The sequence below is a fragment of the Manacus vitellinus genome, unplaced genomic scaffold (assembly GCF_001715985.3).
Source record: "Manacus vitellinus isolate BGI_N305 unplaced genomic scaffold, ASM171598v3 scaffold_35_pilon, whole genome shotgun sequence".
NCBI lineage: Eukaryota > Metazoa > Chordata > Aves > Passeriformes > Pipridae > Manacus > Manacus vitellinus.
Genome location: NW_021940498.1, coordinates 5,257,078 through 5,270,372, shown reverse-complemented (window position 1 = coordinate 5,270,372; position 13,295 = coordinate 5,257,078). Strand labels below are relative to the sequence as shown.

At 35.5% G+C, this 13,295-nt stretch overlaps 1 protein-coding gene across 2 annotated transcripts in view; it reads left to right on the top strand.

Annotated features, from left to right (window-relative positions):
- GBE1 (1,4-alpha-glucan branching enzyme 1) overlaps positions 1–13,295 on the top strand; it is a 111,458-nt gene that overhangs the window by 18,998 nt on the left and 79,165 nt on the right. For both annotated transcript variants that reach the window (XM_018077076.2, XM_018077075.2), the window contains exons 3-6: positions 6,697–6,822; positions 8,766–8,901; positions 11,362–11,452; positions 12,232–12,441. In XM_018077076.2, coding sequence (XP_017932565.2) covers positions 6,697–6,822; positions 8,766–8,901; positions 11,362–11,452; positions 12,232–12,441 — 563 coding nt within the window. The remainder of the gene's footprint in view (positions 1–6,696; positions 6,823–8,765; positions 8,902–11,361; positions 11,453–12,231; positions 12,442–13,295) is intronic.

Here is a 13,295-nt window from a genome sequence, read left to right as displayed (position 1 = left end):
CCTTTTAGATTTGGGGCTGAACTTGCTTTTAAATCAGATGTATATTACTGAGATGAGGTGGTGTTTCCACCTGTGTTCCTGTGGCTTTCGAATTTGGATAATCTTGTCTCAGAAATGAATAGATCTGAAGCTAATGAAATGCTATAGATTGTAAAATACTGAAATAATAGCTTATTGCCCTTATATAAATAACAAATCACTGACATTTCCATATATATATTAAAGCTAGTCCAATCTCTCATTATATTAGCTATTGTTGGTTTGATGGCTGATTTAATTTCATCGTTGTATTAAAAACCACATACACCAACAATCATTCCAACTGCTTTCAAGCTATTAAAGTAATGAAATAATAATACAGTGTTTCAGAGCAGTTTATTGGTTTGCATATATTCCAGTTATCTAGTTATCAGTTCCTCATTTTCCTTTCCTCAACTTGAGTATAAATGACAAACCACTGTATAACAAATTCCTCAAACAGCAGAAATATGTCTAAATTCTTTATTCTTTTGTCAAAAAAAAAAAAAACACCAGCAACTCACTAGATGATAGTTTTAAATGAAAATAGGTGTCTGAAAAATAAGGAATCATCAAGGCAACAGGGCTTTTTATTTCTATTGTTTGACCCTATATTTTAGTCAGTAGAAACAGAGGCAGACACCTTGTGGGAGCACACATCATAATCAAATAAAATGCTCATGTATGGAATTGAAGTCTGCTTTAAATGCAGGAACTGACAACTAAAGGAATGGTAGCTGAGCAGAGAAATTGCCCAATCTTTTGTGTAACTGTCACTTGAATTCTTCTCTCACCCTGTTCTGAAGATCTGTGTATGTGTAGACTGGAAGTTGAGGTAACCAAATGGAGCTGATGTGAAGAGAAGATGAAGAAGGTAGGCAAACACAAAAAGAAAAAAGGGTTATTCATAGGCATTTGAATTTTAAATGCAGTTTAAATGCAGTGGTTTGTGGCCTGTTTCTGCACAGTTTCATCTGTGAAAACAACAATGTCTCTGTCATTAATAACATGGCCATATTAAACTCCATTTTACACACGGTTTTACTTTTTATCTACATTTGTGAGAGAACTTTTAAAGTGTTGCAAAACTTTCAGACTTATCCTTGTAGACAGTGTAAGAAAAAATGTGTGGCTTCTGTTTATAAATAGCCAGCAAATTTCCCTGAGTCACAGTAAGTTGAAAGTTGCCTGGCTGTAAGTGCAGAGTTTTTCTTTAAATGCCCTGAGACATCCAGAAGGGGTTGTCAGATGCAGTGGAGGTGATATGGAAGACCTGTGCTGTTTTGGGAGGGCAGAATAGTGGGATACCCAAGAGTCTCAAATGTCAGAAAACTCAAGGCCCCTGAATCTTGTTTGTTCTGCATTGGCAGCACCATTACATTAAATGAAGCCTATTTCAGCTTCTGAATTGCTCCAAATGTGTTATTGCCTTTTTCTTTATGGCACTGGACTGCCCTCAGAGTGATGTTTTCCCCTTAACTGTAATAAACTCCTTTTGAGAGTTTTAAAGATCATCCAAACAGACCCATAACCTCTATACTAGGTTTTATCCTACAGCTAACTCTCCATTTCATGAGTTTCCTATACTCTAGTGGACAATGTGACTTTTATACTAATGTTCTTATGAGATTTAGGTCCTGCCTTGTCTTTCAGCAGTCCAGCATTTGGATAATTTTTGCACACCAGTTTTTACATACCTTCAAAACCAGTCTTTGTGGGTTATGGGTTTCCTTTTACTGCAACCATGCATTTGTTTTTCTGCTGATTTTTATTCTGATCAGAAAGTTTTTACTTCAAAATTAATCCCTGCAGTAGCACTGAAGCCTTAAACCTCAGGTTGCCAACGCATGTTTTTGCTATCTTGGGTGTATTCATCTACAAAATCCACTGCTCTAATTACAGTGGTTTGGGATGCTAAACTTCAGGTGGGCTAAACACTTCAGATAGAAATTTTGAAAATACACCCAACATCTCTATAATGGAAAATGAATACAAAACACACGTTTTTAACCTTTGCATACAAAAGATGTGCAGCTTTAGGTGAAGGTCTTCACTCTTGTTGTTTTACAGTTGGGCTTATATAAATTGTATATCTGTGCCATGTCCACTTTTAGAGCAAATTGACTTTTTAATGTCAAGTTTTGAAGGATGCTTTCGTTCTGTCTGACACTTACTTGTGGGAGAGCATTTATTTACATGTATTTATATTTCACTTGGAAGCCAAAATCATATGACTTTCAATGGTCTCATCAAGGATTTTGCACTTTTACATATTATGTGAATGTATTTACCACCAGAGGAGGGGGAAAAAAACAAAAACTACTCAGGGTGAGCCATTTGTAGAGTTGATGTAGGCAAATTCGACATGACTAACTTTGAATCTTCCACATTATTTTATTAGAAATTTCTGCTGGGTGAGACATCTTGGAGATTGGGCCAGTTGGGGAAAGACTTTTTAACAGAATTCTGAACAGAGGCTGGCTGTTGTAAGAGACTTCCTTTTATACACACAAAAAAATAACCGTTATGTTGTCCTCCTATTATTATATTTTTTACAGTAAAATATTTTTACTGTAAATTTTTTTCAGTAAAATATTTTTTACTGTAAAATGTTATATATTTTACAGTTTGACAGTAAAATACTACTTTATCTTATGTTTCAGACAGAGATGTTTAGTGTAGATGGTGGAGAGTTCTTTACATCTCTCATTTTGTGAATGTAACACTTTTTGAGATACAGATTTCTTTCTTCTTAACCAGTTTTGGGTATTTTTAACAGTTTAAACAACCAATAGTTTTTGTATCGAATGGTGTGGTGTGCTTCCTCATATACCTTAGGGAAAGGACAAAGACATAGCTCTTGAAAATAAAGTAGGTAAATCCCAAGGCAAGTTTGTAGAAGCCAATTTAATGAACATCATAATGTTATATATGTTCTTTAGAGAACATTTTCTTGAGTTAATTAGAAAATGTAAAGTCACCTATAAAGTGTTGATGGACTAAATGGTAGCTACCTTAAGCTGCAACTTTTCTGAAATTGGTTTTACTCAGTTCAGACTAATTTGGAGCAAAAATACAGTATCTATTAAATAGACTTAGAGGTACTTTGTCAAAAGGGCTGTGTAGTGACTATATTCAGTATTCTTTATACATACAAAACTCATAGCAGCACATGCAGAGTATACATGGCAGATATTTTTTGTGTCTGAACACTGTAGAGAATGGACCACAAGTAATAGTTTGGGGTGAGTGGAGCAAGAGGTTTTATCTGTCTTGGTTTTGTATATATTTTATATTATTACTCCTTTTAGTACAGCTTTTACTTGGGTGCAATTATTTCAAGAAATGCCAAAGCAAATATGGGAATGAAAGCTGTTGGGGTGTTTTCATTAGTGTTAGTTTTGTCAGTCTTGGGCCGAATTGCTCTTTGTTTTGTGGCACCATTCAGCTTTTTGCAATTTGTTTTTTTTTTTTCTCATGTGTCAACCAGGCATGGTATGGGGTTTCTGTCCCAATAAACTTAAGAAAATATTATTTGAAGTCTTTCTATTTGTAGCTTATAGATCAACCTTCTACAGTATCAGGAGAGAAGAAAAAGTTGATTGAGTGAAGAGCTTGGTAATTAAACCTAGGAGTGACTCTGTAAATGAAATTCACATAAAATTAGAAAAAGTGTTAAGCAAACATAGGAATCAAGAATTGAATTTGTCTGGGATCACTTGATAGAGGTCTAAGAATGCTGTGTTGATTATGCTTCTGTAAACCAGACACTGAAAGGATTCAACTTTACCAGCTTTAGTGTTTTAAGGATTCCTTTTCTGTGTTAGTGATGTTCCTTTTGACTCTGCTTTCTCTGAGCACAGCCCATGATGTTCAAAACTTACAGCAACACATAAGCAAAACTGAGGTTTCTACTGTTGTAGTGAGGTTAATCTACAACCATGGCTGGATATATTTGAAAAATGTTTAACACCTCCTGCACTGTGAAGAAGGCAACAAATTTGTTTAAAATAAGTGCTCCCTCCACACTTTTAGTGATTTTCTTTTTTTTTCCTGATGTTGGCATGGTTAAATTTTGTGGCTTCTATAGTCGGATAAATATATCCTTTTCCTTTAAGCAATGGAAGTTTTCTTATCTTCACATAATAGAACTGAAAGTAAAGTTTTAAAATAAATGAACCCCAAAATTTAGATTGTGAGCCTTAAAATAGAGCAGACTCTAAAGTCTAATACTGTTGAAGTGTATAGACCCAACTCTGAAAGTGGTAGATTTCCACCACCAGTTCATATATTGACATTGTTACTATCATAATATATGACAAATAAATGTTTGTCTTTTCTTCTTGGAAGTTTTAGTTCTAGCTATTAAAATTCTGACTGTGAAAGTTGATAGAAACTTGTATGAGTCCCTATAAGTCTCTCAGTTCCTGAAAAATCCAACCATTAAACTTGACTTTGTAGATGTTTCAAATAAAAGCAAAGCTAGTACTTCAACAAAATGACTCCTGAAAAGCTGGTAAATCAAATGCACTGATGCCTCAAAAGCGAGGGAAAATGTGGTCAATTTGAGCTGAGTGACTGCAGAGCAACAGAAGTTCTTATATGTTGTCAGAAGGATGGGATACAGAGCTATGGTTATCTAACATGTGCAGCATAACTGTAGAAGTGTGAGTTTAAAAAGTGAGATAACTGGCTGCTCATTTAAATGGATTTATAATCTTTCTTTTTCTTAACGGTTTTTCTTTGCTTAACAGTTTAAATTAAAGACAGTGCATGACTGGGTTTTCTATATCATAATAAATAAACTTTCCCCCCCCTCCATGATCATTTTTGGATTAAACCAGTACTGCATCTAATTAAATAATGTTCTGAATGTAGATTAATTACTTCATATTTCTTAAGTGGTGCCCACCCCTCATAAGCCTGTCAAGTATAAATTGCCCTAAAATATTAAAGAAAAAGGATTGCCAACACGAATAATTAGTTACAGTTTTTATATTCAGTAATCATCTTACTTCTGTGATGGGTAAATCAGGAGAAAATAATAAAAGAAGCAACAGCATCATCAGAAGTATCTTATCAGAAAGAGGAGATAAGTTTTATTATTTTAAGAGTAACTTGCAAATTGTCAGTGCTATCAGCAAGGAGGATCCTAATAGTGCTGCCATATTATGCAGAAATACTCTTTGGGCCAGCTTTTCTAGCACAGTTACCAGAAGAAATTTTCCATGCAGCTGTACAGTGTTTTCAATAAGTTCCTCAGCTTTTTCTGATGAGGTGGTTAGTATGTAGCAGTACATACTGAGACACAGCAATCCTACTTCCTTGCCTTACTCTGTCAGCCTCCATCATCTTTCTGCATGTTTTCCTCCTTGTTGGTTTAGATGACCTTAAGTATTTTCCTCCTTGTTGCTTTAGATGACCTTAAAAAGGTCCCCTCCAACTGACCTATTCTATGATACTGTGATTCTACTTTTTTCTGTGGTTAGGTTAAGGATACAGATTATCAAAACAATGAAAGACACTTGCCAGAGGCAAAAAGGCAATTCTTTGATAATTGTCCTCTTCCAGACTATGTGTTAGGAAGTGGGAGCAAAGACAAGACACTTGTTTTTAAAAACCCAGCCATCGATTTCTTAACAAAAGCAGAATTAAGAATTGCAGGACTTCACTTGCTTGTACATTTTTCAGGTTGTAAGTTTGCAAACCTTCTGTGTTACTGTTATAATGGCAGCCAAGACACGAAGGAAAACCAGAGTGGTGCTGTTCCTTCTGCACTGAGGCCCTACTTCCTAAATATGCAACACTCTTCCAGTCAGCAACATCACCTCCTCAAATGCAATGTCTTCTTCAACGTCATCCTAATCATTATTTCGATTTTACTTTTCTGTTGTAAAATTAAAGTAGTCCAAAAGAGCTCCTAGTTTGTGTTTGGTCACTCTTATTGGTGAAGGGAAGCTTTATGAGCTTTCAAATGAAATAATGGTCCCTTTTCATGTCCTCTTATAAAATAGAGGAAACCAAATATGGAGAGTAAAACCAACAGTAATACTTTGTTTTAGCATTAGAATGATGAAGGATAACAGAGACACTGAAAAGACCCAGCAATTTAAATTTCACTTTTTCTTCTTTTTGACCCAAAAGCTGTCCTGTGCTTTCTTGTGTTATTTGTGGTTCTGGTCTATATGACATTGGTAAGGACTCACAGAGCATAGAAAAGAAGATGAAATTAAGATATTAAAATTGGCTTATTAAATTGTTTGCCAAGTTAAACAAATCACAGTTCTCATCTTCATAGCATTACACTGCATGTCTATTTAAATTTATGAGAACACGGACAGGAAATAGCAATGACAGGGGAAATTAGGGAACCGAACAGTAATCCATTTGGGAAGGCTTTTTCTCCCATTACTTACATAAAGCCTGTATATATCCTCACCTTTCAGCTCTTACTCATGAACATCACTCCTGTGTCTGGCATGTTTGGTTTACTGTCCCTTTACAAATCACCTCAGTGAACAGAGTCATTCTTCCCTCTCTCCACTTGCATTGTGTATTCGTGTGTCCCTTAAATTAAGTTTGTGCTTGGTGCACTATTTCATTCCCCACCCTGGTTTGCATAGGAGGTGTTCTGTGAGTTATCTGTGACTGCATGCATATGTTGTGGTTATTTTACAGGTGGTGATTCGTGCTCAGAACGGCGCCCTCCTCTATCGTATTTCACCTTGGGCGAGATACGTAGTCCGTGAAGAAGACAAAGTGAATTATGATTGGGTGCACTGGAATCCACCACAGTCATATATAGTAAGGCTTAAATATTATTTTCAAGAGGTGTATCATGTCATCTTTGTATCCCTGTTTGGATGAAAATAAGAGTTATTTCACAAAAGGGAGATTGCAAACTAGTTAAAGTAGCTACCTGAGAAGTGAAGGGGTTTTATTCATGGCTTTGACAGAAACAGGTGACTTTAATGATGGATGTTTTTGAGCTACTTTTTTTCATTCTTCTGTAGAATATATGAAAAATAGTTACCTGTTAAAGTAGTATTTTAAACTTGGTTTCCCACTTGTTAGGCAAGATTGACAACTGTTCCATGACTCAATGTCCCTTCCTGGTACGGAGAAGAGCAGGGAATTATCAGTACTGGATTTATGAGTTAGCTATCTACAAATGCTAAGTTCAGTACTCAATAATAAGTCAATGTTGTATGAAGTCAGAAAAAAAGCTTTCAAAAGTGCTCCAGTCAAAAAGCTCATGCTCCAGTCAAATCCTAGTTTGCTGGTATCAGGAAAATCCATTTATTGAGTTTAAAGCCCTCTTACTTCTCACGTACTGCTATAAGAGAGAGAACTCTTTAGCTGATATATGAAAAACACCCTCAGAGAACACTTGGAAACTTCAGACCATCCAAGTGATGTTATTTCATATCACAATTCTTGATGTTTTTTACAAGTGTATGCAGTGTTCTGTGTAAGAGAAGCTGCAACCTCTGTATTGAATGAAATTTGAGCACCCACCTGAAATTGTGAAGCAGCTGCTTGACCAAGAAAGGGTTACTCACATGGCAAATATTTTCTTAAAAAAATAGAAAACATAACATACAGTAATTCTTATTTAAATGTATAGTTTTTATCAGTGTAGTGACCTACAATGTCTGTGATGCTTTGTGACACCTCCATCCTCTGTAAGAAAAGGAATGGAGAGGGAATTGGAAATGCAGTGATTGACATGACCTGGAGTGAAAAGGAGGCAAGAACATTTGGGTGCAGACAAGGCTTTACTGCAAAAATAAAGAATACCTTTATGAATAGGGGAGGTGTCCAGTGGAAGAAAAACACAGGCAACACACCTCAACCAAAAGTTTTGTTCTTCTCCTTGTCCCTTTAATTTCTGTTCGTATATATATGGTTTTAATTTTTTTCCCTCTAACTTTTCAAAATTTCACTTGAGTAATAAACTAACATATAGAATATAAAATCTTGCAATTTTTTCTTAATTGCGAGAGGGAGGAAAAGAAACGTCTTTTGGGGGAAAATAAGTTTTAAGCATTACTTTTCCAGAGTGGTTTTCCAAAGTTTCTCGGACTTTCTCAGTTTGTTTTAAAAAGTAAAATCCTGATCAAGTATAAGCTCTTCAAGTGTAAGGAAGAGATTTTGTAATTAACTTCAATTGCTTCTGTATTCTTTAAATATTTTCTCCCATCTGGAAATTCTGTGTACTCTTCTACAGACTTGGGATTTTTTAATTATTTCTTAGTCCTAAGTAATTGAAATATAGGTTACTCTGTGCTATGGAACTGTATTCTTTAGGAATAAAATGTTTATAAATTTCAGTTTGGAGAAGGCAGAACAACTTCAAATACCTGCAAAAAGCAGGTTTGCTTGAAACATAAAAGCTTATCTTTCTATTTTTCTGTTTTATTTTCAAACAAGCTTCATAGTAATTCAGAAGAACTTTAAGTGTAATGTTTACTATCAGTCTGTACACTTTAATGTAATTAAAAAAGGGTATAAGAAAAGTGTTGAATCAGGAATGTCCAGTTTCTTGTTCATAAAAATGTTAATTTGAAAGAGACATTTGCTTTAACGGTTTAAAATGCTTAATTACTTTTGAAATGTTTCTGCTCTTAGAGAAAAAAAACAAAAGAAACCTTAAATTGCTTTTCATTTTGTGCAAATCGTGTGATTGTGACAACACTCCTAAGCTGTTCCTAATGACAACTTGTTTGTTTTTACTCTCCTTGTAGCATAAGCATCCTTCCCCCAAGAGATTAAAACGCCTAAGAATCTATGAATCTCACGTGGGGATTGCTTCCCCAGAAGGGAAAGTAGCTTCTTATAAAAACTTCACATACAATGTGCTACCTAGAATAAAGGATCTTGGTAAGTAACACAGATTTATGTACTTGCGCTCTTATTAGAAAAGATAACTGTCAAGTATTTACAGTTGCATTTTCTGATTACACATACTATAAAAATAGATTCTTGGTTCTTAGAAACAAGTGAAATCTATGGAGAAGAAACAAAGACTGAAATAGGATATGTGAATCAAAATCCATTTCGCAGGCTTTGAAGTAAAATGGGATTGCTAAAGCCTGGATAAATATTGCAGGGCAGTTTGCTTTTAGCGTGCTTTTCAACTTGAAAAAGGAGCTGGTTTTGTGAAAAAGTCTTCAGAAAATACTACATTCCAAAATGGCTCTACTAATGTAAAGCTTGATTCTAAAGAGAGGGCAAGAAGTACATGGATTTTTTTTATTTGTTTGGTTTTTTTGCCAGAGTAAGCAATGTACATTTTTTTTTTGTTTGTTTGTTTTTAATCCCTGAACAGTAGCTATGAAGTATCAGAACATGGAAACTTTAAATGTGAAAAATATTCTTCAGGAAAAAAAACTTCTAGTATATTGGAGAGGATGTATGAAACAGCTGGCACCATTATCTCAGGAAGTGTAGCAAAACTGTTCTACTCAATTTCTCTTGGATTATTTTTTTCCCATGGTGTCTTTACACTGTGTCTGTAGTGGACAGTATTAGAGCTTCCTGGCTTTTACTGCCTTGTGGTGAAATATGTTTTGTTACACTCAACTGTAAAATAAACGTGACACCCATAGTTGAAACCTCTGTGTATGGTGGTTGTGTTTGTACTTGATTTTTTTTTTTTTTATTTTATTTATCAGGGTCCCTGAATAAGCCATATGTTTTTGTGTAGGTTTACATGTTAAATCAGTGTTTCACAGAATGTGGCTTTTGCCCTTGGATAAAGTTAAGCTTGCAGGTGGGATGAGGGACATCTACATGTCTGGGGGCCCTCAACAAAAAGTAAACTTGAACTCAGCATTATGTATCTGTGACTCCTTACTGCCAAGGAATTTCAGTTGTTCCAGGAGGTTAATATGATTTACAGAATTAGGAAAGCATTCTGCTTTACCTGCGAATTTCTCTTTGTACAGAAATGTCATGAAAAGGCTGATACACCTCAAAATAAAAGCAGTATCAAATTTAGATAGCTAATGTTCCTTCTTACTTACATTAAGTAGACATTGTGGGAGTTAAGTATTTTTAAAGGTATTTTTAAGGTCTGTTAGATTCAGTTGTGGAATGTCTTACTTGTTAGGATAATTTTTAAAGACATTACTATATAAGAATTGTAATGTATTAATAGTTTGTAAAAATATGTGCATGACAAATAGTGAAATAAATAGCAAGCAAATTGAATGAGATCAATTTGATACTGTGTTGCTGTTTATTTATAAAAATGCTGTAAATAAGAATAAGTACAATGAGCCTGAATTATAAACCAGCAATGAATCTGACAAATTGTTGAGCTCATGCCAACTGTCTTCTAACAGTAGCTCTGTTTTTAAATGTCATAGCTATAAAAAAACCCCAAGAACAATAAAAAAACCCACAGCATCTTGTCTAAACTAAAGAATGAAGATTTGGTTCAGACTAAGTGGTGGTAGTATGAGTTTTAACAGCCTGTAGATAAAACCTGAAAGTTATCTGTTGTTGGTAGTACACACCATTGGAATGGACTGCCCAGGGAAGTGGTGGATTCTCCATCTCTGGAGGTTTTTAAGATGAGACTGGATGTGGCATCAGCACCATGGTCTGGGAACCATGGCAGGGTTGGACTTGATGATCTCAGAGGTCTTTTCCAACCCAATTGATTCTATGATTCTATGACTTCTTGGAAGGTCATGCAGTGACAGGGCAAGGGGGAATGGCTTTAAACTGAAGGAGGATATGTTTAGTTTGGGTATTAGGAAGAAATTCTTTACTGTGAGGGTGGTGCAGGTTACCCTGAGAAGTTGTGGATGCCCCATCCCTTGAAGGGGTTTGAGCAACCTGGTCTAGTGGAAGGTGTCCCTGCTCATGGCAGAGGAGTTGAACTGGATGATCTTTTAAGGTCCCTTCCAACAGAAACTATTCTGTGATTCTATCACAGCATGTGCAGCCAGTGAATAACTCCACACCCAATGACTGCAACTGTCAAAAGTGAAGCAGTTCAGGATGTGCAGATTGGCATAGCTGATATTCTGAAGTTAAATAAAAGTTATACTCGCATATCACTTATTTCTTTCTACACCTGGGAGTTTCAATATTCCTAGTTATGTGTAGATCACTTGACAAATTGACTGTTTCTTTTGTAATGGAAGATCATGTAAGTATAAACTATTAGGTAGAATTGCCTCCTGAAAGTTACTGGATCTTTAGTGGTAAATCACTAGAGTCAAAGGCAACTAAAAGGGGAGAAGACTGAAATGAATGTTGCAGGTGTTGAATCCTCTTTTAATTATCCTTAAGGCATAATTTTTTTGTTATATTTCTTTTTTTTTATAGGGTATAACTGTGTCCAGCTGATGGCTATTATGGAACATGCATACTATGCCAGTTTTGGTTATCAGGTCACAAGTTTCTTTGCAGCATCAAGGTAGGTTTAAGTACTTCAGCATCTGTTCTTTTACCTTCTTTCCCATCCACTGAAATCAGTATCTCTGTATGTGTGTTTGCAAGGGAGTGTTTAATGGAAAGTAATGGCTTATGTATTTGCTCAAGCTTACTCTTAAATCTGAAATCAATTTGGCACAGTGATCAACTGCTCTGTGAAACACTTTGTATGGGATACAAACAAAAAGATTATAAGTAACTTCAGCTGTCATAGCATATTCTGGGTAATCCACCTTCAGCAGTCTTTATGCATGGGTTTTGTGCTGTGGAATTCTTGGCAGTAGCAAACAGGATGTGTAGGGCATTCTTTTCTGACAAACAGAACTATACACTGCTTGCTCCTAATGCACTTGATTAAAACCATGGCTCTGTGTGTTCTGTAGGAACTTTTTCCCGGGTTTGTAACAGGCTGTGCTTAGGTTTGAGGCCTTGGTTGAAAATTGCTGATAAACATGAATTCACGTTTGATATTAAATAGAAGTTTAAAGTTGCATCAGTTTTTATACTGAATTTGATGTATTAATAGATTAAAATGGAAGAATAAAACAATCTATTTCCGCAAAACGTTTTCATAATGAAAAATTGCTTAAGTAGTAGCTATTACTTACAACCTAACATTTTCAGGGGCTGAAAAAATAACCTGTGTACAACTGGTGATGAAGGACTGCTGACTTGGATGTAGTTTGCTTGATTAGTGTTGGGCAATGGCAGCGTAAGTCCCGATTTGTACAATTCATAACACGTCCCGTTTTGCTGCCGCAGCCGCTACGGAACTCCAGATGACCTGAAGGAGATGATTGACGTTGCTCACTCCATGGGCATCACGGTGCTGCTGGATGTGGTGCACAGCCACGCCTCCAAAAACTCGGAGGATGGTCTCAACCAGTTCGATGGGACGGATTCCTGCTTCTTCCATTCCGGTTACAGAGGGAACCACCAGCTCTGGGACAGCAGGCTCTTTGACTATGCAAAGTAGGTATAAAATGGCACTTCAGCTGTGGGAGTGGGTATTATTTCTTACCAGTTCTAGTAAAACTACACTATTTGCCCAATAAAGTCAGTTGAGTTGTTCAGCAGTTATAATAGGTGGAATTAAATTCCTCTACTTGTCTAAACACCTAAAATCTAACACTAAATGATAGTGTTGAGGTTTCATTATTCCTCTGTCATCTATGTCATCAATATGTGCATATTATGCACCATGTGCATTGTATGTATTACATAATGGTGTAGGTATATATTTTTTTTATTTTACATTATTTATATGTATAGATGCCTATTTAAATATTTAATATATATGAATATGTATTATATAATAATATAATTGTATGCTTTATTTATGCATTATAAAATAGATTTGTATTTTCATATTATATGTAATATGTTTTTATATAAAAATAAAAGGATGAGAAGAGCTGAAGAAAAACTTGTAAGTTCTGGAAACTTATTGTCAGATTGTCAGGTTGTTGAAATATAGGAAAAGTTTCCCCCTAGGACAATTAACTCCATTCCAAAGAGCTTCCAGAGGTCAATCAACAGTTAATACAGAGCAGGAGTCATGTTCAGTAGACAGTTTGAGACCCAGTTTGTACACACTTAATTACCTGGTATAAATACAGCATGTGTCAGTATGCCTATTAAACCCAGATGATTATTAACATTTAATATTGTTTACTGTGTATTCTCTGAGGTATTGAGGCTGAGGAGATTGATGTTGTATGCTGAATATTTCAGTGGTTTAAAAAAGGAGAAACAGACACAGGCAACCAACTTGTTTCAGTCTTCTCACATTTTTACGTGTTCATCCCTGAACCACCTTGATTCCT